Below are 27,046 nucleotides of genomic sequence, written 5' to 3' on the forward strand. Positions count from 1 at the left end.
AGTGACCCCAAGCATACTTACAAAGTTGAGGCAAAATGGCTTAAGATAAAGTCAAGGTATTGGAGTGGCCATCACAAAGCCCTGACCTCAATCCTATAGAAAATGTGTGGGCAGAACTGAAAATGTGTGTGTGAGCAAGGAGGCCTCCAAACCTGACTCAGTTACACCAGCTCTTTCAAGAGGAATGGGCCAAAATTCACCCAACTTATTGTGGGAAGCTAGTGGAAGGCTACCCGAAAGGTTTGACCCAAGTTAAACCATTTAAAAAGGCAATGCTACCAAATACTAATTGAGTGTATTTAAACTTCTGACCCACTGGGATTGTGATGAAATAAACAGCTGAAATATATCACTCTACTATTATTGACATTTCACATTCTTAAAATAAAGTGGTGATCCTAACTGACCTAAGACAGGGACTTTTTTTTACTAGGATTCAATCTCAGGAATTGTGAAAAACTGAGTTGAAATTCATTTGGTTAAGGTGTATGTAAACTTCCGACTTCAACCGTAGTTGTAGATCTCTAGATAACATGAAGGCCGCCTACACTGCATCCCACTCAAGTATTCTATCCAGAATACTCTACTATTCAGTCTTTCACTGTATTGGGGTGGTCTTTCACCTCAATGTCTTTATGTCTGGATATCATGTGTCAAGTTCTTCCGCCCCTTGTTCCCAGAGGGAGCAATATAAGACAAAAGTAGTGTACTACAAAAGGGAATAAGGGTACAATTTTGGACTTGTTCTAACGGTTAAGACATCGGCCAGGGTGTGGGTGTGCGGTGGCCATGTGTGTCTTTAAGTTCTTTAGCACCCTGTATTTTTTCCTACAGAGGGTGCAGCCGAAGGGTTTCTCCCCTGTGTGAAACCTCATGTGGGTCGTCAGTTTCCCGTTGCACCGGAACTGCTTCCCGCAGTCTTTACAGTGGTACGGTTTCTCCCCTGTGTGGGCCCTCTGGTGGTGCTTCAGATTCTTCCGGAGCGAGAACGCCCGGTGACACTGGGAGCAGCAGTACGGTTTCTCTCCGGTGTGGATTAAACGGCGGTGCCACCTCAGCTTCCGTTTCCGGTAGAAGATCTTGCCACAGTCCCAGCAGATGCGCAGACGACGGTGGCAGTGTCCCACCAGCCGCAAGTCCTCAAGCTTCACTGGGGAGAATGAGATAAAATAGGATAAAATACAGTGCCTTGCGAAAGTATTCGGCCCCTTGAACTTTGCGACCTTTTGCCACATTTCAGGCTTCAAACATAAAGATATAAAACTGTATTTTTTTGTGAAGAATCAAAAACAAGTGGGACACAATCATGAAGTGGAACGACATTTATTGGATATTTCAAACTTTTTTAACAAATCAAAAACTGAAAAATTGGGCATGCAAAATTATTCAGCCCCTTTACTTTCAGTGCAGCAAACTCTCTCCAGAAGTTCAGTGAGGATCTCTGAATGATCCAATGTTGACCTAAATGACTAATGATGATAAATACAATCCACCTGTGTTAATCAAGTCTCCGTATAAATGCACCTGCACTGTGATAGTCTCAGAGGTCCGTTAAAAGCGCAGAGAGCATCATGAAGAACAAGGAACACACCAGGCAGGTCCGAGATACTGTTGTGAAGAAGTTTAAAGCCGGATTTGGATACAAAAAGATTTCCCAAGCTTTAAACATCCCAAGGAGCACTGTGCAAGCGATAATATTGAAATGGAAGGAGTATCAGACCACTGCAAATCTACCAAGACCTGGCCGTCCCTCTAAACTTTCAGCTCATACAAGGAGAAGACTGATCAGAGATGCAGCCAAGAGGCCCATGATCACTCTGGATGAACTGCAGAGATCTACAGCTGAGGTGGGAGACTCTGTCCATAGGACAACAATCAGTCGTCTTTTTGCACAAATCTGGCCTTCATGGAAGAGTGGCAAGAAGAAAGCCATTTCTTAAAGATATATAAAAAAAAGTGTTGTTTAAAGTTTGCCACAAGACACCTGGGAGACACACCAAACATGTGGAAGAAGGTGCTCTGGTCAGATGAAACCAAAATTGAACTTTTTGGCAACAATGCAAAACGTTATGTTTGGCGTAAAAGCAACACAGCTGAACACACCATCCCCACTGTCAAACATGGTGGTGGCAGCATCATGGTTTGGGCCTGCTTTTCTTCAGCAGGGACAGGGAAGATGGTTAAAATTGATGGGAAGATGGATGGAGCCAAATACAGGACCATTCTGGAAGAAAACCTGATGGAATCTGCAAAAGACCTGAGACTGGGACGGAGATTTGTCTTCCAACAAGACAATGATCCAAAACATAAAGCAAAATCTACAATGGAATGGTTCAAAAATAAACATATCCAGGTGTTAGAATGGCCAAGTCAAAGTCCAGACCTGAATCCAATCGAGAATCTGTGGAAAGAACTGAAAACTGCTGTTCACAAATGCTCTCCATCCAACCTCACTGAGCTCAGGCTGTTTTGCAAGGAGGAATGGGAAAAAATTTCAGTCTCTCGATGTGCAAAGCTGATAGAGACATACCCCAAGCGACTTACAGCTGTAATCGCAGCAAAAGGTGGCGCTACAAAGTATTAACTTAAGGGGGCTGAATAATTTTGCACGCCCAATTTTTCAGATTTTGATTTGTTAAAAAAGGTTTGAAATATCCAATAAATGTCGTTCCACCTCATGATTGTGTCCCACTTGTTGTTGATTCTTCACAAAAAAATACAGTTTTATATCTTTATGTTTGAAGCCTGAAATGTGGCAAAAGGTCGCAAAGTTCAAGGGGGCCGAATACTTTCGCAAGGCACTGTAGGATTATGAATGCAAGACTCCCAGTAATTTTCCACAACTCCCAGAAAAGTGGGAAAAGTGGGAAACCTGGCAAATTTGGGAAAGTTACCAGAATTTTGCGCCCCTGGATAAGATAAAACAGGACAAACTATCCACTGGGGTAAAACTGGGGCGGCAGGTAGCTTTGTGGTTAGAGCGTAGGGCCAGTAAGGTTTGCTGATTCGAATCCCCAAGCTAACAAGGTAAAAACAATCTATGTCATTCTGCCCCTGAACAAGGCAATTAACCCACTGTTCCCCAGGTAGGATCATTGTAAATAAGAATTTGTTCCTAACCGACTTGCCTAGCTAAATAAAATAAAAACTATACATTGAACACAACACATACAGGTCCTTCAGAAAGTATTTATATCCCATTTTGTTGTGTTTCAGTCTTCATTAGATTAAGTCAAAACTGTATCTCGGTCACTCAGGAACATTCACTGTGTTAATGGTAAGCAGCTCCAGTGAAGATTTGGCCTTGTGTTTAAGGTTATCGTGCTGAAAGATTAACTCATCTCCTGTTGTCTGGTGTAAAGCTAACAACCAGTTTTTCCCTCTAGTCTTTTGTCTGTGCTTAGCGCTATTACATTTATTATTTTAACCCTTTCACACGTACCATCACACGGGTGTGATCGTTCTACAGTGGTCCCTGAAGCGTACGATCACACCCGTGTGATTAGAACACTCATTTAGAATGCTCCTTTAGAACGGCAGTTTCGAATGAGGCAACCATCAGCGTTTGAGCTGGCCACACTTTTTTCAGAAACTATTTACACAAACACAGTCTTTACAAAGTTATGTCCAGAGTGTCAGCAGTTTATTTTTGGATGCATTGTTCAGATATTCACAGAAGTAAATATAGCATAACACAATCAACCTAACCGGAAAAATGTAGGCTACATTTGTCCTAGCGCTGAGGAAAGATTGACCCAACACAAGCAGTCATCATGAAACAAGCCCAAGTACTTAAATTACAAGCACACCCAAGTATTACTTTAGTGCCTTGTTGCAAACAGGATGCATCTTTTGAAATATTTTTGTTCTGTACAGGCTTCCTTTTCACTCTGTCAAATAGATTAGTATTGTGTAGTAACTACAATGTTGTTGATCCATCCTCAGTTCTCATATCCAAACTATTAAACTTGGTTTTAACCTGTTATGGCTGCGATCCCCGTACAGGGATCATCATCAGGGGAAATTTCAGAGTGACAACTAAAAATACGTCGTAACATTAGACATTCTTGAAAATGCAAGTGTCTTACACCCTTCAAAAGATTAGAATATTGGTAATCAAACTACTAAACTACACATTCGCATCTGAAGGTAAAATTATGACTTACATTCTGATATCTTGCTCTTATTTCTCTTCCTGAGGGTCCCAGTGATCAAATTAAGTGCCGTTTTCTTTGATAAAATCCATTTTTATAGTCTAAATCGAAACATTTTGTGAACCGTTTGTGCCGTGAATTCCATCTATACATTTTTTACGGAGCATTAGATGTAATTACACACCGTAAACAATCATTTATCTAGTCATGGTTGGTTTCAGTGCATTCCTCTGGATGTTTGCAACACAGCCAAACGTCATTGTTTTTTGCGGGGAGTATTGACCGAAGTGAACTGATTTGAAGACAACGAGCAATTACTACCTTGCGCACCAATAATTTTAGCTAAACTTCATTGATTGACTATATTTCTGCCCAATGACCACTGATCTTCTTGAAATCTAGCTGGGCAGATAGCCAATGAGCTGAGGTAAACGCCAGTATGTAATGGTTTTGGGTTGGACCACCATTCCTTGTTTGTAATCGCACGCGTAACGAACTCCATTCTCGTCTTGATGATCAGAGGAGTTGCTGTGAGGTTTGTTACGCGCAGCTGTATTTCGGAAAGTTGTATTTTCAACGATTTCATTGAAGATATCACGGCGAATAAATCAGGAAAAGCGAAGTTAAAATCTAAAGTGAAAGTGAGACAGATTTTGTTTGAGGAATCTTTGAGTGTTATGATTCAAACAGGAACTGGAAGAGCTGTTTCTGCAAAACTCCTGGACAGTCTGTGGTGCAACGTGGCGTTGGTGGATGGAGCGAGACATGATGTCCCAGATGTGCTCAATTGGATTCAGGTCTGGGGAACATGCAGGCCAGTCCATAGCATCAATGCCTTCCTCTTGTAGGAACTGCTGACACACTCCAGCCACATAAGGTCTAGCATTGTCTTGCATTAGGAGGAACCCAGGGCCAACCGCACCAGCATATGGTCTCACAAGGGGTCTGAGGATCTCATCTCGGTACCTAATGGTAGTCAGGCTACCTCTGGCGAGCACATGGAGGGCTGTGCGGCCCCCCAAAGAAATGCCACCCCACACCATGACTGACCCACCGCCAAACCAGTCATGCTGGAGGATGTTGCAGGCAGCAGAACATTCTCCACGGCATCTCCAGACTCTGTCACATGTGCTCAGTGTGAACCTGCTTTAATCTGTAAAGAGCACAGGACGCCAGTGGCGAATTTGCCAATCTTTGTGTTTTCTGGCAAATGCCAAGCGTCCTGCACGGTGTTGGGCTGTAAGCACAACCCCCACCTGTGGACGTCGGGCCCTCATACCACCCTCATGGAGTCTGTTTCTGACCGTTTGAGCAGACACATGCACATTTGTGGCCTGCTGGAGGTCATTTTGCAGGGCTCTGGCAGTGCTCCTCCTGCTCCTCCTTGCACAAAGGCGGAGGTAGCGGTCCTGCTGCTGGGTTGTTGCCCTCCTACGGCCTCCTCCACGTCTCCTGATGTACTGGCCAGTCTCCTGGTAGCGCCTCCATGCTCTGGACACTACGCTGACAGACACAGCAAACCTTCTTGCCACAGCTCGCATTGATCTTCCATCCTGGATGAGCTGCACTACCTGAGCCACTTGTGTGGGTTGTAGACTCCGTCTCATGCTACCACTAGAGTGAAAGCAGCATTCAAGTGACCAAAACATCAGCCAGGAAGCATAGGAACTGAGAAGTGGTCTGTGGTCACCACCTGCATAACCACTCCTTTATTGGGGGTGTCTTGCTAATTGCCTATAATTTCCACCTGTTGTCTATTCCATTTGCACAACAGCATGTGAAATGTATTGTCAATCAGTGTTGCTTCCTAAGTGGACAGTTTGATTTCACAGAAGTGTGATTGACTTGGTGTTACATTGTTTAAGTGTTCCCTTCATTTTTTGAGCAGTATGTATGTATATATATATATATATATTTTTTTTTCATGTCAGATTACATTTATTTTTTTTATTCAAATGGAATGGAGTAGAACAGCAAACACACACATGGCCACTGCGCCTGCTACTCCTCTCCATTTCCATATGAAATATCCATTGGCTGCTGTTCAGGGGAGGGCAGGACCACAACATTGGCCGGAGTTGAATGGAACAGCACTTCACCTTAGTGACTGTTCCCTCTGCTCTATACAATACATATGTTTATTTTATGTGATGATAAAAGGCTCATACAATATTTTTTTTTAAATGTTTTCTTTCACAGTGATAGCGACTCCGACTGGGAGCCCCCGGTGCCAAGCTGCCCGCTCTACCTGTGCCCCCAGTGGTGTTCATATGCCACAGTTCATTACTGCAGGCATGACTGTGCCTCAGGGCCAAAAGAGCACAGCAGAGGCATCGTTGTGTTCTGTGTCGCATGAACTGCACCACTTGTTCAGTTTCTCTGCGCTTTACATCAGAAAGAGACTGCTATGGGACATGGCACAGGCAGCAAAATATTGTGACGAGGACTTCCAAAGGGTGTACTGTTTTAAAAAAATTAAAAAGTAAAACATTTGTGTGTGTGTTAGAATTGCTTTTTGATATGTTGTATATAGTTATAGGTCATTTCACCAATTTGGCCACTTGGGTACATTTGGGCAACTTGTGTGGGACACCTGGGTGACTTCATGCTAAATGTCATGTAGCTCACCCATTCCTGAAGTTATCAGTCTGAAACTTTGCACACCTACAGTTGCCCTCTTGTGTTATCCATCACAATTCTCCAGCATCCTATCTGACTGTGTGGCTATTCTAGTACATGTGAAAGATGATACTACAACAATAAAAGACAGAAAACGTATGCTCTTTCTTTCTCTTTTCTTCCACCAGATCTACTGTGTTATATTCTCCTACATTCAATTAACATTTCCACAAACTTCAGAATGTTTCCATTCAAATGATACCAAGAATATGCATATCCTTGCCTCTGGGGCTGAGCTACAGGCAGTTAGATTTGGGTACGTCTTCAGGCGGAAATTGAGAACAAAGGGATATAGCCATAACAGGTTAACAGCTCCTTGCAGAGTTGTGCGTTTCTCTCCAATTGTTTTATCCATTTCAATAAAATCATTTTCCAGCTGGTCAACAATTTGTTATTAAACCAATAGAACATGTATTCAAGGTTTGCAGTTCTTGACACAAACCTGTGCACCTGGCACCTACTACCATATCCTGTTCAAACACACTGAAGTCTCGTCTTGCCCATTCACCCTCTGAACGACACACATGCACAATACATGTTAACTAATTATTTTAAAGTGTCTAGACCTCTCCTCCCCTTTATCTACACTGACTTTAAGTGGATTTAACAAATGACATCAATAAGGGATCATAGTATTCCCCTGGTTAGTCTGTCATGGAAAGAGCAGTTGTTTTTAATGGTTTGTATGCTCCGTGCCATAAAAGTATTCACACCCATTCACTTATTCCACATTTTGTTATAGCATGAATTTTATTAAATAGATTAAAAAAATAAAGTCAAAGTGAACTCCAAAAGACAAGCTGAAATATCTTGAGTCAAGTATTTAAGGGAATACCCTAGCTCCCCTAATTTCTACTGAATGTGTAAGCTGCTCACCTGTACATTCTCTGACTCCTTTTAGAAGCAAGAATTACTTTGTACCTCCAGCCAATCACAAGCACTATTGAGACATTGCAGACTGGTTAAAAAAAGATGTTGGTAATCTCCTTAACATGTCCTTCCATAATTTACCTAAGGATGAACAATCTTTGCTTTACAATCTGATACCTCAAGTCCTTATTCGTCCTGCTGATAAGGGTGGGTCGGTTGTACTCATGGACTGGACATCTTATGTAAATTACTGTCATAGACAACTGCTTGACAACACCTTTTACAAGAAATGCAGAAGTGACCCCACTTCCCAATTTCAGAACATGATCTACCACTGTCCTAGATAGGCAAGTTCTGGTCAAATCACCAAAATAAGAACAACCTTTTGGCCATTCAACACCCTAAAATTGCCACATTCTATACTTTGTCAAAATTACACAAATTTTACAAAAACCTCCAGGGCGCCTTATTGTACGGGCTTTGATGCAGTAACGGCTCCCTTATCAACTTTATTTTATAGACCACTCGCAGAACAGCTCCCCCCCTTTGTAAAGGACACTAGTAGTATGATCTATATTATTGAATCTCTTGATCCTCTCTATGATAACACTTTGTTAGTAGTTACTTTTTGATGTGGGGTCGTTATACACAAATATTCCACACGAGGGCGGTATTGAAGCGATAAATTTTCTTCTGCAACGTGACCCTAATGAAATACCTTCCAGTGAATGCACTGTAACATTGGCTGAAATAGTACACACACACACACGCTTCTAAAGGATTTCTTTATTCAGACGAAGGGTACTGCTATGGGACCCCATATGGCTCCTAACTACGCTAATTTGTCTGTGGGTTGGTTACATGGAAACAGTCCATTTTCAATCCCTTCAAAAATTTCAATGTACCGTTTCCAAATAATAATGTTAGAAATTAGAACACTTTTTGTTCTATGGAGGGGTGATGCAAAATAGAGCCAGGCATTCCATGCTTCTCATCTCTTGTTCTGAGCACCTGATATTTACTATGCAACCTGACACACGTGAAATCAGTTTCCTTGATCTTATGATTGTGTGATAATGTTCCATACACTGATCTTTACAGGAAACCTACTGACCGTAACAGTTTGTTGAGGGCTGATCGTTGTCACCCGCTTCCCTTGAAAAAACGTTTGACCTATAGCCAATTGTTGAATCAAAAGAATTTGCAATAGAACTGGCAGATTGAGACAGAAATATGGCTGAGACGCAAAGAACACTCAAGGAGAGGGGGTACAAAAACCGTTAGCTTAATACGGACATTGAGAAAATTCTAAACAAGGAGACATCTTTCAAGGATAGTATCGCAAAAATAAGCATTCTAACTACCCCGCTATTCAATGTGTGCTCTGAACAAATTAAGGGAATTGTTCAAACATTGGCACATTCTAAGATCCGATGACAGTATCCGTAATGTGTTTTTGGACCCTCCATTGGTTGGAATCTCACAGGGCAGAAATCTCAGATCAATTGGTAAACTGATTGACCACCTCAAAATATCCCTTCGCAACATCTATTTGCACCTCTACCAGATGGAAACTAAAAGTGTAATAGCTGCACTCAATGCAATGGCACTTGCAAATGTAGATCCTGCAAACACCCAAACAGGAAAATAGATCCCAATGAAAGGTGTCATGTGCTCCACTAAGGCAGTATTTTTGTACATAATGCTTCTGCAACCGTCTCTTACGGCAGAAAAGAGCTTCTGGATATCAGGACAGCGATCACTCACCTCGGATTAGACAAAGATTTTTCTACAACAACCAAGACGCACAGGACATTCTCCAAACACCCGGCAGGGTCGACATCCCCGTTATTTGCAAGAGGAAACGACGCAGGTACAGAGGACAAAGAGCCGGATGCCTCGTCAGGACCCGCAGAAGGCGAGTGGGAAAGCTGCACCACATCAGTCACTGGCTTTATAAATAAGGGCACCGAGGACGTCATCTCCACAGTGACTGTACGTACATACCCCAACCAGAAGCCATGGATTACAGGCAACACTCGCACTGAGCTAAAGGGTAGAGATACTGCTTTCAAGGTGCTGGACTCTAACCCGGAAGCTTACAAGAAATACTGCTATGCCCTGTGACGAACCGTCAAACAGGCAAAGCGTCAATACAGGGCTAAGATTGAATCATACTACACTGGCTCCGACACTCGTCTTGTGGCAGGGCTCACTAACTATTACAGAATACAAAAAGGGAAGCACAGCCACGAGCTGCCCAGTGACACGAGCCTAACAGACTAGCTAAATCACTTCTATGTTTGCTTCGAGGCAAGCAACACTGCGGCATGCATGAGAGCATCAGCTGTTCCGGACGACTGATCACGCTCTCCGTAGCAGACGTGAAAAATACCTTTAAATAGGTCAACATACACAAGGCTGTGGGACCAGACGGATGACCAGGACGTGTGCTCCAGGCATGTGCTGACCAACTGGCAAGTGTCTTCACTGACATTTTCAACATGTCCCTGATTGAGTCTGTAATACTAACATGTTTCAAGCAGACCACCCTAGTCCCTGTGCCCAAGAACACAAAGGCAACCTGCCTAAATTACCACAGATCCGTAGCACTCAAGTCCTTAGCCATGAAGTGCTTTGAAAGGTTGGTAATGGCTTACATCAACACCATTATCCCAGAAACCCTAGACCCACTCCAATTTGCATACCACCCAACAGATCCACAGATGATGCAATCTGTTGCACTCCACTGCCCTTTCCCACCTGGACAAAAGGGACACTTATGCGAGAATGCTATTCATTGACTCCAGCTCAGCGTTCAACACCATAGTACCCTCAAAGCTCATCGCCGGTGGTGAGGGTAGGTAGCAACACATCTGCCATGCTGATCCTCAACACTGGAGCTCCCAAGGGACAGCCTATAGGGAAGGAGGTCAGAGACCTGACCAGGTGGTGCCAGAATAACAACCTATCCCTTAACGTAACCAAGACTAAGGAGATGATTGTGGACTACAGGAAAAGGAGGACAGCGCACACCGCCATTCTCATCGACAGGGCTGTAGTGAAGCAGGTTGAGAGCTTCAAATTCCTTGGTGTCCACATCAACAAATTAGAATGGTCCAAACACAACAAGACAGTCGTGAAGAGGGCACGACAAAGAGTATTCCCCCTTAGGAAACTAAAAAGATTTCGCATGGGTCCTGAGATCCTCAAAAGGTTCAACAGCTGCACCATCGAGAGCAACCTGACCGGTTGCGTTACTGCCTGGTACGGCAATTGCTCGGCCTCCGACCGCTAGGCACTACAGAGGGTAGTGCGTATGGCCCAGGCTAAGCTGCCTGCCATAAAGGACCTCTACACCAGGAGGAAGTCCCTAAAAATTGTCAAAGACCCCAACCATAGACTGTTCTCTCTACTACCGCATGGCAAGCAGTACCAGAGTGCCAAGTCTAGGAAAAAAGTATTCTCAACAGTTTTTACCTCCAAGCAATAAGACTCCTGAACAGGTAATCAAATGGCTACCCGGACTATTTGCATTGTGCACTTTGACACTTCACAAACTAGTGACCCACAGCGTTTGTCATGATACCCTGATGAAGACAGCTTCTGTTGAAACGTTGGTTATTACATTATTGCATCTAGGCTCCTAGAATGTACAGCTCTGTTTCTTTTTCAAAAACTGCAAACACAGTAGCGTTCATGCTCAGTTTCCTGTGTGTATCAAGAATGGTCCACCATCCAAAAAACATCCAGACAACTGTGGGAAACAAGAATCAACATGGGTCAGCATCACTGTGGACCGCTTTCGACACCTTGTAGAGTCCATGCCCCAACAAATTGAGGCTGTTGAGGGCAAAAGGGGGTGCAACTCAATATTAGGATTGTGTTTCTAACGTTTGGTATACTCAGTGTATATTGCACAAATGAGAAAGGAGTATCCTTCTCAATTCCTTGCATCCTCACCGCCTTCTCAAAACGCATTGGAAAAGGTCAGAGGAGGCTTGGACTTCCTCCTCCAATATGGTTGAGGAGGCGAGGAGATTAGATTCAAGGAATTGAGAGTTACAGCATGGGTAAATACCTGAACAGGTTCTCATCTGCTTCTCCAGCTCATGGGGTAGTGGTGGGGGAGTGGAGGGGGGGAGGGGAGAGCGGTGAGGTGATATGGAGGAGGTGGCTTGAAGTGCTGTGGAAGTGGTGTCACAGCCTTTTCTGCTTCTGGTCCCGCTCAACACTGGTCCACCTCGGTCTCGCTGCTCTTCCTTTGCTGCTGGGTTTAGTATAATGCTTGCTTGTGTGGCCACATGTACATTGGGGTTTACTTGGGTGAGAATCGGCTCTTGTAGCATGCTTAGTTGTGTTGTTGCTGTAATGTCATTGTACCGTTGTGTACTTGGTTGTGCAGTATGCCGGACCAGCTCAATCTCCTCCTTGACTTCCGGTTGTCCCAAGCTTCCTAGTGGCTCTTCTTTGAGAGCAGCACCACTGATGTCATAGTCAGTGAGTGCTTCCAGGTGTCCCACAGGTGTTCTAAGCATGGGTTCTGTATCTATAATCCTAAGGGTGTTGGCTGGCTGTTGTTCCGAATCCACCGGCGTGCTGATGGCAATGGGAACAGGCTCCAGTTTCCCCCTTTCTAATTCCACTTTTTTTTCTGGGCTGACTGAGATAGGAAGAGGAAATAGAAGCCATTTCAGGGGCACTGGAGGTGGGGCCTGGGAAGAACCCACCTGCACCTCCTGTTCAGTCAGTCTGTCTGTCGGGGAGTTAAACAATACGGTGTCATTTGAACACAATGACAGGGTGGTGGTGGCGGTGGCACTGTTTTCAGTGTGTATGCAGTGGGGGTCCGAGACCTCTGAGGATGTCGATGGTTCAAACGTCAATTCAGAGACAAGACATTCATACTCTTGACTCTCTGGAACAAAGAAAGAAACATACTGTTGGCCTCGTAACATTCATCTTTTTCATATCAGTGAGAAACAAAGCACAAATATTGCCCTCCAAATGCACTTAATACAGAAACCTATACAGTGCATTCAGAAAGTATTCAGACCCCTTGACTTTTCCCACATTTTGTTACGTTACAGCCTTATTTCAAGATTAATTACATTTATTAAAAAAATATATTAAAAAAGATTACATTTACAAAAGTATGACGCTACAAGCTTGGCACACCTGTATTTAGGAAGTTTCTCCCATTCTTCTCTGCAGGTCTCTCAAGCTGACGGGTTGGACGAGGTGAGTTGCAGTACATGTTCAATTGGGTTTGAGTCCGGGCTCTGGCTGTGCCACTCAAGGATATTCAGAGACATGTCCCGAAGCCACTCCTGCTTTGTCTTGGCTGTGTGGTTAGGGTCATTGTCCTGTTGGAAGGTGAACTTTTGCCCCAGTCTGCTCTGGAGCAGATTCATCAAGGATCTCCGTACTTTGCTCCATTCATCTTTCCCTAGATCCTGGCTGGTCTCCCAGTCTCTGCCACTTAAAAAAGAAAAGGGCATGATGCTGCCACCACCAAAGCTTTACCGTAGGGATGGTGGGAGGGTTCCTCCAGACGTACTGCTTGTCATTCAGGAAAAATAATTCAATCTTGGCTTCAGACCTGAGAATCTTGTTTCTCATGGTCTGACAGTCCTGTAACTCCAAGCAGGCTGTCATATGCATTTTACTGAGGAGTGGCTTCAGTCTGGCCACTTTCATAAAGGACTGATTGGTGGAGTGGTGCAGAGGTTGTTGTCCTTCTGGACGATTCTCCCAGAACTCTGGAGCTCTGTCAGAGTGACCATCAGGTTATTGGTCACCTTCCTGGCCAAGGCCCTTCTCTCTTCCCCCCCCCCCCGATTGGCCAGCTCTAGGAATAGTCTTGGTGGTTCCAAACTTCTTCCATTTAAAAATGGTGGGGGCCACTGCGTTCTTGGGCACCCTTCCCCAGATCTGTGCCTCGACACAATCCTGTCTCAGACGATTCCTTCGTCCCCATGGCTTGGTTTTTGCTCTGACATGCAATGTCAACTGTGGGACCTTATATAGACAGGTGTGTGCCTTTCCAAATCATGTCCAGTCAATTTAATTTACCACAGGTGGACTGCGATCGAGTTGTAGAAACAGCTTGAGGATGAGGAATGGAATCAGGATGCACTGGAGCGCAATTTCAAGTCTCATAGCAAAGGATCAGGATACTTATGTAAATAAGGTTTTTCATTTATGAGAAATAGATTGAGGAAAAATATTAATTTAATACATTTTAGAAAAAGGCTGTAACGTAACAAAATGTGGGGAAAGGGGTCTGAATTCTTTCCGAATGCACTGTAGATGATTGTTGTTTCACACTGACTGCACTATGAATGTCCCAATGGCAAACATGCATAAAGATGGAAGAATTCAGATATGTCGTCATCGTTTTAGCACTATCCAGTGAGTTGGTAAACTACGTTGCGTGACATGGTTTGATAAATATCTGAATAATCTACCTTTTGCGGCAATTAGGAAAAAACCTCAAGATAGAATTGGGATCATGTATACGGTGCTAATGAACATACAAATAAATTATAAGGAGTGTGATGTATACTACGGCAAACTTAGCCAAACGAGTCATTTGTGGTAAGTGCATGAGGGCCATCATCTTTATGCATCTCTACTACTGGGACAATAAAGGCATGACTTAAATTCTCTTTCCATCCACTACTCCGTCATTTCAATAACTCAAATCCAACGCATTTGAGCAGTTGTCACAAAGTGCTTTACGGTTACCCAGCCTAAACCCCCAAATAGCAAGCAATCCACTTGTCTGGTCCACTTACTTTGCATGCTTTTCCCAATACTGTCACCCTCCTTGAAGACACCAACCTTCACCACCTCCCAGTCCATGTCCAATCTCTACAGGCATAACAATGAATATACTGTTTACTTACATTAGCATTTAGATACTGCTACAGAAGGAAACAACTGACACTGAACATTATAGGGGCCATTAAGTCAAATGGTCCACTAAAAGAGAGGCTGTGTTTCACACACACAATCCAGAGCATTCTTAACACAGAACTAGAATGTGCAGAACGGGATTCCCCATTCAAGTCAATGATGCTGTTCCGTTTCATTCATTCTCTCTTTTATTTTAACCATCTCACCTCATATTTAAGATTAACGTGCATGTCTTCACCATCATCACGCCTTGGCATAGCAACAGAGCCACTGGGGACCTCACCACTATCATGTCGAGTTGCTAGGGTCAACACAACAGAGGATGAACCACAGAGATTTTTTTTATTTTATTTAAAAAAAATAAAAAAAAACATACTTTTCCATTAAAGAAAGGTCTGGAATACTAAGGAGGCAACAAATAATTAGTCTACATACTGGAATACAAAGGGAGCAGAAGTTCGAACTAGCTAGAGATGTAACACCTGTTGTAGCTGCAGGGCCAGTCCTTGCTGTTCTGCCACCCTAGCTGAGACCCCCCAAAAATGCGAAACTAGCATAGTCCCAGTAAGCAAAATTACGTTGAAAAGACACTTAAAAAAACATATTCCCCGGACATTAACGTTATGTTAAATTTAGGTTCTGAGTGGCATTTTCCAGGATGTTGCAATCAGGCTCATTTTTGGTTCTTAATGAAAGTGTGTCAAAGTGTTACTTGAAATTGCATTTTATGAACGCCCATCTATGTGTTAAGCCCAGTGTTGCCAACTCCCCAGTAAGGACTAGAGGTCGACCGATTATGATTTTTTTCAACGCCGATACCGATTATTGGAGGACCAAAAAAGCAGATACCGATTAAATCGGACGACTTTTATTAATTTATAATAATGACAATTACAACAATACTGAATGAACACTTAATATAATAAAGCAATAAAAACCAATGTAGCCTCAAGTAAATAATGAAACATGTTCAACTTGGTTTAAATAATGCAAAAACATGTGTTGGAGAAGTAAAAGTGCAATATGTGCTATGTAAGAAAGCTAACATTTCAGTTCCTTGCTCAGAACATGAGAACATGAAAGTGGGTGGTTCCTTTTAACATGAGTCTTCAATATTCCCAGGTAAGAAGTTTTAGGTTGTAGTTATAGGACTATTTCCCCATATACCATTTGTATTTCATTAACCTTTGACTATTGGCACTTTAGTATTGATTTAATATAGCTTCCGTTCCCCTCCTCACTCCTCCCTGGGCTCGAACCAGGAACACAGCCACCCTCGAAGCAGCGTTACCCATGCAGAGCAAGGGAAACAACCACTAGTTAACTGTAAGGTTGCAAGATTGTATCCCCCGAGCTGACAAGGTGAAAATCTCTCTTTCTGCTCCTGAACGAGGCAGTTAACCCACCGTTCCTAGGCCGTCATTGAAAATAAGAATGTGTTCTTAACCGACGTGCAGTTAAATAAAGGTATATTAAAAATAAAAATGTCAAATCGGCACCTAGAAATAGCAATTGTTATGAAAACTTGAAATCAGCCCTAATTAATCAGCCATTCCGATTAATAGGCCGGCCTCTAAGGACAGTCCTAAATGACCTAATCACCCAATTTTCATAATTGGCCATGTGCATGTAATTGTGATGGACACTGTAGGAGAGAGAAAGAGTAAAAAAAAATATATAAAAAAAACACACCCTAAATATATGTTTAGAACTACAATTCCAACCCTCCTTTATCTGGGCTTGGGACCGGCAAAAGTGACCCAAGAGAGACTTCGTTTTTTATTTTATTTTATTAATTTTAACCTTATGGTCCACTTAGGAGCCTACAACAACTCACAATAAAACATGATTTTTTTTGTATAGAAACTACATTAACAATCTAAATAGACTAAAAAGAGAAAATAGAAAAAAGTAAATGGCAATGTGAGAAAATGATGGTAACTTGTCTGGCCCTAATTCAGGATAAAAACAATTCTCTTTTTTTAAATGTAAACCAGGGCGGGATAAACCAGGGGCTGTTTCCCGCATTCGCAATTCATTTGCAGTCTGGACGTGGAGGAGTGAATATCTCCTGTTCTGACTACAGCTGGGAGGGACTGCTGCGCGAGGACTGGGCCGCCGGTGAGTGCTTTGGGACGGGGGTGGGGACGGGGGTGGGGACGGGGGTGGGGTCCACAACAGCACCAGCTGCTCGTTGAGAAGAGTAAGAACGATACGTGCTTTCACGTCAGTCTCAAAGTCTCCAATAACACCAGAAAAAGTCCCTAGATTTGTCGCTAGTCACTTTTTTAAACATTTTTCGCTAGAGGGGTCTGAATACTCGCTAAATATAGCGACAATGTCGCTAAATTGGCAACACCGGTTAAGCCTACCGTTTGGAAACCACACAAAAAAACGTATATGGTCTGTACCATGTGCAGCCTTATTCTACAGCCCATTAATTCAACTAACGCTGAGACTTCCTGGCAATGTTACATTAGGCCTACTTTAAAATAACGTATGTTAAAGTTACTCACCACGTGGTGTCACTTCAGTGGTTTCCCGTGTGTATGTGCATATTGCCATTTCCAATGCATTCTTCAGTCTGCATGCCTGCACGGCCTCTATGGTGTGGTCTCCGGCGCGAAGAGCAACGGGTAATACTGTATTCTGGATAGTTGCGTTACCCGAAGTGCCTTGGAAAACATGCGTTATCTCCGATACGGCGACATTTAACAGAATATCCAAAACCATTTTAACCTGTGTTTTAAAAGTGTTCACGAAGTCTTCGCGTTCCTCCATAACTGACCAGTTAGTGGAGTTTGGATTACAAATGGGAAGAAATTCTGCGCGCGCATTTCATTGACGTCGTCACAGGTGTCACGTGCCCCAGGTGTCACGAGGTTACGGATTGAGCCCACCTGCTGTTCCCCGGCAGGAATGGTCAAACAACAATTGTTAGTGCCTGAATCGTGTTCGCCTGAGATTTCGCTGACCAGGAACGAGAGACTAAATAAGAAGTTGTAAAATACGGTGTCTTCTGAGATCTAGGTAAGCGACCAATATTTGTAAATAAGTTACCGTTAGTTGTCAACTGTAGCTAGTTAGCTCCACAAGGTGCGCTCGGGCTGCTATTATGCCACAGACTTGGCTAGAAGGGATCCAGCTTTTGTCAAGTTAACGTCAGACTTTACATTTCATAGTAGGTTAGAATAATTTACGCAGCAGGTTAGTATAATTATGTTAAGGTTAGGAAAAGGGTTGGCGTTAGCTAAAATGCAAAAAAAATAACTTTTGAATTCAATTTGACAAAAGATGGATCCCGTCTAGCCATGACCTTATCCCACCTTCTAAACTAGAGCAGCTAGTTAATTAATTCGATTCTCAGCCCTCTAAACTGGAACATGCCATCCATGTAGGTCAGCGTAATCTATTTAAAATATAAATACGTTTCAATTCAACTACGGTTATTTAGAAGCATTGCACTTGCATACAACACATACCCTAAACCCACGGCTATATTTGCAGTGTCTTGAAAGATATATATATATATATATATATATATATATATATATATGTGTATATATATATATATGTGTATGTATGTGTGTGTTATTATGGTGATTTACAGTGGTGTAAAAATACTGCATTTTTGGGGGTATCTGTACTTTACTATTTATATTTTTGACTACTTTTACTTCACTACATTCCTAAAGAAAATACTCGATACATTTCCCCTGACATCCAAAAGTACTCGTTACATTTGAATGCTTAGCAGGACCGGAAAATGGTCTAATTCACACTTATCAAGAGAACATCACTGGTCATCCCTACTGTCTCTGATCTGGGGGATCATTGGCGGAGGTGCCCCTGGCTATCTATAAATGTTTGCTTAATATAAGGAATTTGAAATTATTTATACTTTTACCTTTGATACTTAAGTATATTTTAGCACTTACATTTAATGTGGATACTTAAGCTTATTTAAACTCTTAGACTTTTACTCAAGTAGTATTTTACTGGGTGACTTTCACTTTTAATTGAGTCATTTTCTAATAAGGTATCTTTACTTTTACCCAAGTATGACCATTTGGTACTTTTTTCCCCTACTGGTGATTTATGAGGCTACTATTGAAATTTAAATGGTCCTATTAGCAGTCATGCAACTATGGCCACACATTACCTTTTGAACTAGGTTTACGTCAGCAAGTTCAGAGCTGGTCCAACATCAACATTGTTGATAGGAAAGGGGAAGTGAAAAGTTTAAAAATAGTTTTGTTTTAAACTGCCACATTGGTTACTTCTTAGATGATTACCTTATTATTTAGGCTTTTAGGTTTGTCATTGTTTTACTACTCTGCATATATATCCCCCCCTCCAACATCAGCTTTCCCCTTCCCCCTTCCCATCATCAGCTCTCCCCTTCCCCCGTCCCATCATGGCTACCTCTATGGACCAGTCCACTCTTCTAGAAGACGAGCTCACCTGTCCCGTGTGCTTGGACCTGTTCCGGGACCCCCACCTGCTGCCCTGCGGCCACAATTTCTGCCTGCTGTGCGTCCGCCGGCTCAAACGCCAAGCGGAGCGAGGCCGCTTCCGTTGCCCCGAGTGCCGAGAGAGCCACCGCTGCTCCACGGCCTCCCAGAAGAACTTTAAGCTCGCCAACATCGCAGACGACTTCCGCTACAGGGGACGGGTATGTGCTGTCTGGGGGCTGTATTCATGAAGTGTCTCAGTGGAGGAGTACTGATTTAGGATACATTTAGCCTTTTACATGGACAGGAGGGCCCTGATCCGAGATCAGCACTCCTACTCTGATATGCTTGATACACACGGTCCCTGGTCACATTAGCTGTGTAGCGGTAGCTAAAAACACCAACGAAAAGTTTACATGAATTTTAAGGCCTATCACTCTGATGACCTTAGTTTAAGGAGTATTCATCTTTTTGTTTTGTTTTTTGTTTTTACCTTTATTTAACTAGGCAAGTCAGTTAAGAACAAAATCTTATTTTCAATGACGGCCTAGGAACAGTTGGTTAACTGCCTGTTCAGGGGCAGAACGACAGATTTGTACCTTGTCAGCTCGGGGATTTGAACTTGCAACCTTCCGGTTACTAGTCCAACGCTCTAACCACTAGGCTACCCTGCCACTCCTTTACAATAGCCTGCTCTACTGATTCATAGCCTATAGGCCCCACCCAACAAACACGCTACCTCTCTTCCTCTTCCTTTCTCTATGATGTCCAGGCAGTATCGTCAAGACAACAACAACCAGACGGCAGCCCGACAACAGCCAAGACCCACGTGTCCGTGCCGTGTGACTACTGCTCTCCAGGGGACACTAGCGAGGCGGGGAAAGGGGAACCTGGGGCTGGAGTGGTGGTAGAGGTAGCGGTCAAGACGTGTCTGAAATGCGAGGTGTCCATGTGTCAGGTAAAGATCTGAGAGGCATCCATCATTTTAGCATCCATAATTCCAAATTCACCCATGGTAAAGCACTGTGAAGCAGAAATATTCCAATATTCTTATTCTGTTATCTAAGCACTCTTTTTTTGCACAGCACCAGTATTCTCAACACATTCAAGTGTTGGATGTGCATAACACTTTTTTTTTCTTCTTTTTTTTCTTAAAGCTTTGTTTTATTTTACATTTTCAATCAGCAGGTAAGTCAAGACAAACATTAACTTTTTCTTCATTTTGTCCATTTCAGGAGCACGTGAAGCCCCACCTGGAGCTGCCTGCGTTTAGGGAGCACCCCCTGACTGAACCCCTGGGGGACCTGAGGAAGAGGAAGTGTCCTGAACACGATGAGATGTACCGTTACTACTGCATGGACGACCGGGTGTGTGTCTGCAACGCCTGTACCATCGAGGGGGGCCACGCGGGACACACCATCAAGACCCTGAAGAACACTATGAAGGATCTGAAGGTAACAGGTCTAAAGTTATAAAACCTCTAAAACAGTGAATAGGTTAATCACTGTGTGTTTAAGTCACGGGCACAACTTTCACAGGGGACAGGGGTGACATGCCCCCACCCCACACATTCTGAAATTGCATTTTTGTCCGAGGCAAATGTGTGCTTTAGGACCATGCGGACGCCTCTGAGCGTGTTGGAGTGTTTATCTGACTGGATACCCCCACTTCTAAAACCAAAATTGCACCCCTGGTTTAGGTTACATATCGTTATGGAGGAGTGGTAGAGTTAAGAGGTCTCTGTTTGTTGGTCTACTGGTCAGGAGGGGGATGTACAGGACTAAATGAAGCACTCTAAAAATGAAAGACCCTCACTTAGAACACACTCGCACACAATAAGTATGTACTCCCTATCACTTTCGATCAAACAAAAGGTACACACACAAAGAACACACCTCTATACTCTAGACGAGGCCTCCACAGAATGGCAATTGATGAGTCTAGAACACAGGTGAATGTTATTGTCACTGCTGTTGTCTGACATGGTTGAGCGAATGAGAGACAATGAGTGAGTCCCAAATGTCACCCGAAACCTAAATAGTGGGAAGAGCGCGATCCCATAGGGCTCTGGTCAAAAGCAATGCACTATAACAGGAATAGGGTGCCATTCGGGACTATGACAAAACATAATGTGATCTCACTGTTTGAATGAATTGTTCAAGCTGCTTCCTGAAGTGACTTGTCTGAACCAATGTGAAAAAGGGAGACATTTCCAGTTGAGTTCACCATTTACCCTCACTATAGTCTTGTTGTCATAGTGAATGTAATCTCTTTCCCCTCCCTCAAACCCACTCTCTCCCTCTGTTTCTCTCTCTCCCAAACTCCCTCTCTGTTCTCAGGGTTCTCTGGAGAACCAGCTACAGAAGGTGGACAGGAAGCTGAACAAAGCAGAGAAAAATCTCCAGGAGCAAAAGGAACAAGAACGACTGAACAAGGTGATATTGCTGATCTAAGCTGAGGGCAGCCGGTGATTGTCACGCAAATAACTGCCGGTCTCACGGTAATTGACCGTTAATTAACATAAACACATTTCCCATCTCTTGGCTTCCACGCATAGCCTATAAGCCAATGATGCAGAACTTTGGAACGTCTACATAAAAAGTTAATATAGCCTACACCATCACAATAAATCCATTATTTATTTTAGTCTAAAGAAAAATGATATGAAGAAAATGAAGTCTTATTTCAGAAGAACAGAAGAGCATAATCTGAGTTGTCTTTATGTTAGGCCGTGATCTGGCTATGGCTGTGGGCTACACTAGTTCATTTAGCAGACGAGATTTGTTTAGAATTCCGTGGCATTATTTTATAGTGTGAAAAATACAGCTGAACATAGCTGAATAAAATAGGAGTGCGCACATGGTCCCATTCTGTTTTGAGCGGTTAACAAAGAAACCGTTCCTCCTATATGCTTCATTTAGAGTTATTTATGCAACTTTAGTTGTTCTACAAATGTTGGGCTATATGTTTTGATTTTTTATATATTCTAAGTCGCATCAAAGGCATGAGCTCTGCGTTGTTTATTGCTCGGGCTGTACACACTTAATCAGTCTCTCATTCACAATTTAACAAGCACTTGATAATGCCCCGAATTTCCCGGCAGCATCTACTTTGTGTGGCCGTAATGCCCCCTAAAAAAATGTAATGCCCCCCATGCATTTTTTTGGCTGTTGTGCCCTTGTGCTGCATATAATATTTATAATTCCCTTCTCCCGGCTTCATGCTCCAAAGCACCTCACTCACATGGCTCTCTCAGATTACTCAATTCTTATTGGCCAATGCTCGTCACGTGATCGGGTCTTTCTCACAGGCTAGGTGCATATTGAAGACATTATTATAACTTTCCACATTTACTTTTTGGCATACGATTCTTGATTTAATATTGTCTTTACATATTTTTTTTGGCATTACATATACTAAATCATATAAGTATGAAATTAGTTTTGATTTAGAATGGACCATTATCATGCACCTGTCTCGAAACAGGGGCAGCGGGAAAAAATACATGTCATCTAGCATCATAGCAAAGGGAAGACTCTTTTCACGTGGTTCATTTTCATGCCAGCCAGTGTGTTTGATTAGATTTTCGATTACATTTGCATTGATGTCAGAGTGATTAGAAGGACAGTAGAGTGCTGAGTATCAGGCTGTTGGCAAGTTTGGTAGGCTACTAATGACCATCAGCAACAACAGAGTTTGGAGAAGCCTAATTACAGTGACTAAACTGTCACATGAAATTTGACTGCCATCATGACTTGTGACCACCCGTGTGGCGGTAATATGCTCACCGCAACAGACCTATCTAGGATCAGTTTTGCATTTAAGATTGTAATGAACAAGATTATGGACAGGTGTTCGTTCGCACCTTAAAATTTGTTGTATTAAAAAATATATATATATTTAATCTATTTTCATGTCTGAAGATGGGGAAACTTTTGATCACTGATTAGTTTGTTTTTGGTTAAACACACACCTACCTCTCAACCCTCTCCCTCTCTCTGTGCAGAGGTTCCTGGAGGACTCAGACCAGGGGGTCACAGCCTTGGGAGAGGTGTTACAGGTCCACCTGGAGGGCTTCCTCACCTCCCTCAGGGACTGTTCCTGCTCCCACGGGGTCGAGTGTGGCCCCAGCATCCAGCGGAACATAGCCAAGGCGGTCCAGGACCAGTCCCGTCTGCAGGATGTCCACAGTGGCATCCAGACCCTCGCCCAGGAGAACGACCCCTTCCGCTTCCTAGAGGTCAGTGTGCGGATTAATTGATATACATGGACGTGCCTTTAACATTCTTTTTAAAACCGTCCTGCTGTTCCTAAGTAGCTTTATTGTTTTATTTTCATTAACTAAATGTTGTTGTTTTTTTGATGGGGATTGGAAAAGATGCAGACAATTACATTGATGGAAGCCACAATCCCTGCAATAGTAAAGCTGATCTACCCCCCCCCCCCCAAAAAATAAAAAATAATGAATGATGTTATTCTTTGCTTCTCTGATTTGCTGTTTAGGCATACAAGTCATCAAGCAAAAAGTAAGTGGGTTGTGTGTATGTCTCCAACTGTCTATGGGTGTTGCGCCATTTGCAGTGTGTGTGTGTGAGCTATGTCTATGGGTGAGCTATGTCTATGGGTGACATTTCATTTGTAATGCATGTCTTTCTCTCTCCACCTGTCTATGGGCGACATGCCATTGCTAATGCGAGTGTGTTTGTGTGTGTTTGTCCCAGTTTCTGCAGGCAGTTGAAGAAGCCTCTGTTCCACGCAGAATGCGCTTGCGTGGACTCAGACGGCCTGGCGGAGTCTATGGAGGCTAAACAGGAAGACTTCCTCACTGAAGTACACTCTCACGTCTCTCACCTCATCAACGAGCTCTGTAAGTAACAGACTGGTGTGTGTGTGAAAGGGTAGAGGGAACAACGCTGTCACACGCTCCTCTTCTCTGTTTCATCAACAAAACCAATAACAAAAGGCGCTGAGGCGAACAGTGGCACAGTTTCACCAAATGTGGATTCTACCTTTAACAGTTTTGTCTTCTACCAGGTCCCGTAGTCCGGGAAGAGGAGGACAGCGGAGGAGAGGAGGAGGATGAAGATGATGACGACAGCAGTGATGGCGATGAGCAAGAAGAAGCTGAGGAGGAGATGAGGAGTGAGGAAGAGGAGGCTGTACACGACCAGAGTGAGTCAGCAGACGAACTTTACAGTCCCGAAGGGCAGGAAGAAGACGAGGAGGAGGAAGAGGAGGAGGAAGAAGAGGAGATTCATTCAGACTGATGAAATGACTTCCATTTAAGTCTGATTTTCAGTCAGAAAGTCATGCATTGATGTCAGTGGGAGAATGTGTGAAAAGGCTACTTTGGATTTTTCCATAAATTACCAAAAGAACCATTTTGGGAAACCTTTTAAATATTATACATCAATCTTTAGAAGATGAGCTGTTTGAGTGCATCCCAAATGGCACCCTATTTCTTATATAGGGCACTACTTTCGACCAGGGCCCTATATAGGCAATAGGGTGTCATTTGGAACAGAGACTTTTTTTTTTTTCAAGATTATACTGTAATAACTGAACACTTGAAACTGGGCTTCTCATTCTAACCTCATACGTTCTTTTTTTGACTAAAGCACTTTGTGCCCAACCTCTCTTTTGTAGACCTGGGTTCAAATAGTATTTGATATATTATTATTTATTTATTTTTTCGAATACTATTCTGCGTTTGCTTTGTAATGTAATATAGTTTTGGATCTATTCTATTGCTTCCATTAAGCCAGGCAAGCTTGATCAAGCACTGCTAGAAGTATTTGTAATAATTTCACCTAGTATTTGAACCCAGGTGCGGGCTGTATTATACATCCAGTGAAAGCCACATCTTAAGTATTTTTTTTGATTCTCAGGAAGATGTATTACAAGGTGTTTATTATTTGATGGCACTTTGATAAATAATTATACATAATATAAATAATTGAAAGGTATTGCACTGACCACTTGCAGAAATGTATGTCTTCATAAACTACAATGGGCTACCTGACTAATTATACACCATTAGTGCATTTAGTTAGCATGGTACCAGATCTGTTTGTGCTATCTTGCCAGCTCCAATATGAATGACCATCAGAGTTGGCAAGACAGCAGAAATAGATCTGGGACCAGGCTAGCATTTAGGTGTTCATGTGTAACCAGACAAATGTGAGTGCATGTCCTGACTGAATTCTGATTGATGTGAATTTTATACCAATGAAAGTTAGATGATAGAAGACTTGTGGATGAGTGTGTGAAGCGTGGGTGTGTTTTTCAAAAGCTGTTTGAAAGTTATGTAAAAGTTGGTGAGCTATATGTTTATCAGTCTATCATTTAATAATGAATTGTTCTTATGGTATTATGTTTCATTAGTTGCATACCTGGGTTGTATTCATTAGGCACCAAATGGGGGGGGACAGACTGAAACAGAGAGAGCTCTACCAGCACTGGTCCAATAAGTAGCCCTTGTTGTCCTTTTCCGTTTGGAAAAGGTGTGCACTAATGAACACAACCCATATCTCATGACTTGTAGTTCTGAGAAATATTTGAAGGCCTACTTCTAGTGGTTGTAGCAATCGATAACTTGTTACTTTAGACATGTTTTGTATCGTTATCAATTTGCACAGTTCTGCAAAGAACATAGTGAAAATTGCTTTTTTGTCCTGCAAGGGATTTAAAAAATGTGATCTGAAAAATCAATAATATTTTGGGGGGATTTTCATACTGGTGATTTTGAATGTGGTAAAATTGTCATTCTATCCAGCTAATAAACTCAGCATGAATGTTATTATAATAGCACATTGCATTGATATTTATATTTCATTGGCTTCTTTCAGACCCCCACATTCTTTTACATTAGACTGTCAAATTGCATTTGGATTGTTAATTATTTTCTTCCTTTCACTTTTATGAACACTTGAAACTGTAATTCCAAGAAATGTATAATATGTCAGCCTGACCTCAAAGATGTAACATAGTAACTGCAAATCTGTGACACAAAGGTTAAATAAAAAAATAATACCCATTAAACCTAGCGGTTAAACAGGGAAACAGTTTTTCCACCGTCCTTTTTTCCCATAAGGGATTTTAGAAACACAATAAGGGCTGTATTTCATGTAGGCTTACCTTGGTGTAACGTTTTGATAACAATGTAAATCTTTTGAGGACCAGATTAATTTTATCAATATATTTGGCTCTATTTACTCTCAGATTCGAAAATGCTAATTCACACCGGAGTAGACTTCATGTAAAACAACAAATCCCTGCAAGCTCCTGCATGTCATCTCTAGCTGACACCTTTGCTAACAGGTATTGTGTCAATTTAAAACTTGCACAAGACAGTTCACAGAATTGTTCATTAAAGAAATGTAGCCAAATGATCCATTACTACATTTAACTAACATTAGATAGTTAATCCAGAGATTCTTACTTTTGCCTCAAATAGGCTCTTCCAGATCATCATGGCATTTGTAGTTCTTTATGATAGCCACATTAGCAGCTAAATAGCGGTTCGTTTTTTTTTGGGGGGGGGGGGGGGGTACAGAAAATTAACATCACCTTGTCCTAGAGAGATTTACATGGTTATCAAAACATCACACCAGGCTAAGCCTACATGAAACACAGCCCTTGCTTAAGTGTTTCTAAAATCCCCAATGGGAAAAATGAATGGTGGAAATACGATTGGAACAATCTCCCTGTTTGACCGCTGGGTATTATGACTCATACTGTGGTAGTCTATTTGTATGATATGTTTGGTATGGTTACATAAGACAGAAGGTTACTTAAAACATCTTAAGGTTCTGACCCTTTTTTTTCTCAATTTGCTGCATTCGACCATTAAGCCAAAAACAAAAGGAGGGAGGTTGGCCAGGGAGTATGGGTGGGTGTATAAAGTGAATGTTCGAATCACATCACAGACAATTTTAGCAACATTGCAACTACTTAGCATGTTAGCTA

At 42.5% G+C, this 27,046-nt stretch overlaps 2 protein-coding genes across 5 annotated transcripts; one reads left to right on the plus strand and one right to left on the minus strand.

The window, feature by feature from the left end:
• Window positions 1–392: 392 nt before the first annotated feature.
• Window positions 393–17,449, minus strand: LOC110531502 (zinc finger and SCAN domain-containing protein 21). Of its 2 annotated transcripts, XM_036989186.1 has the most exons (5): window positions 17,141–17,425; window positions 14,831–14,925; window positions 14,504–14,579; window positions 11,785–12,621; window positions 393–1,150 (listed from the first exon to the last, which is right to left on the minus strand). In XM_036989186.1, exons 1-5 carry the CDS (start codon window positions 17,403–17,405, stop codon window positions 747–749), a joined length of 1,677 nt encoding a protein of 558 aa, XP_036845081.1. In that variant the 5' UTR covers window positions 17,406–17,425; the 3' UTR covers window positions 393–746. The 2 variants fall into 2 exon arrangements, with proteins under 2 accessions (XP_036845081.1, XP_036845082.1); XM_036989187.1 differs by lacking the exon at window positions 14,831–14,925 and having other exon boundaries at window positions 17,141–17,449.
• On the plus strand, window positions 16,643–26,140 carry LOC110531503 (E3 ubiquitin/ISG15 ligase TRIM25). 3 transcript variants are annotated; one of them, XM_036989197.1, is made up of 9 exons: window positions 16,643–16,745; window positions 19,019–19,299; window positions 19,851–20,036; window positions 20,314–20,532; window positions 21,418–21,513; window positions 23,085–23,318; window positions 23,582–23,604; window positions 23,800–23,945; window positions 24,113–26,140. In XM_036989197.1, the coding sequence occupies exons 2-9, from the start codon at window positions 19,042–19,044 to the stop codon at window positions 24,343–24,345; spliced, it is 1,395 nt and encodes a 464-aa protein (XP_036845092.1). In that variant the 5' UTR covers window positions 16,643–16,745; window positions 19,019–19,041; the 3' UTR covers window positions 24,346–26,140. The 3 variants fall into 3 exon arrangements, with proteins under 3 accessions (XP_036845092.1, XP_036845090.1, XP_036845091.1); XM_036989195.1 differs by lacking the exon at window positions 16,643–16,745 and adding an exon at window positions 17,483–17,654; XM_036989196.1 differs by lacking the exon at window positions 16,643–16,745 and adding an exon at window positions 17,516–17,654 and having other exon boundaries at window positions 18,991–19,299.
• Window positions 26,141–27,046: the final 906 nt, after the last annotated feature.

The sequence above is a fragment of the Oncorhynchus mykiss genome, chromosome 9 (assembly GCF_013265735.2).
Source record: "Oncorhynchus mykiss isolate Arlee chromosome 9, USDA_OmykA_1.1, whole genome shotgun sequence".
Lineage (NCBI taxonomy): Eukaryota > Metazoa > Chordata > Actinopteri > Salmoniformes > Salmonidae > Oncorhynchus > Oncorhynchus mykiss.

Excerpts from the sequence above, each read along its gene's own strand:
- LOC110531502 (XM_036989186.1), bottom strand. The coding sequence starts at position 17,405 with ATGGAGGAACGCGAAGACTTCGTGAACACTTTTAAAACACAGGTTAAA. Across the intron at positions 14,926-17,140 it reads CACTGAAGTGACACCACGTG|CAACTCGACATGATAGTGGT; the intron begins GTGAGTAACTTT and ends TGTTGACCCTAG. Across the intron at positions 1,151-11,784 it reads GCAGATGAGAACCTGTTCAG|TGAAGCTTGAGGACTTGCGG; the intron begins GTATTTACCCAT and ends CATTCTCCCCAG.
- LOC110531503 (XM_036989197.1), top strand. The coding sequence starts at position 19,042 with ATGGCTACCTCTATGGACCAGTCCACTCTTCTAGAAGACGAGCTCACC. Across the intron at positions 20,533-21,417 it reads ACACTATGAAGGATCTGAAG|GGTTCTCTGGAGAACCAGCT; the intron begins GTAACAGGTCTA and ends CTCTGTTCTCAG. Across the intron at positions 23,946-24,112 it reads TCACCTCATCAACGAGCTCT|GTCCCGTAGTCCGGGAAGAG; the intron begins GTAAGTAACAGA and ends GTCTTCTACCAG.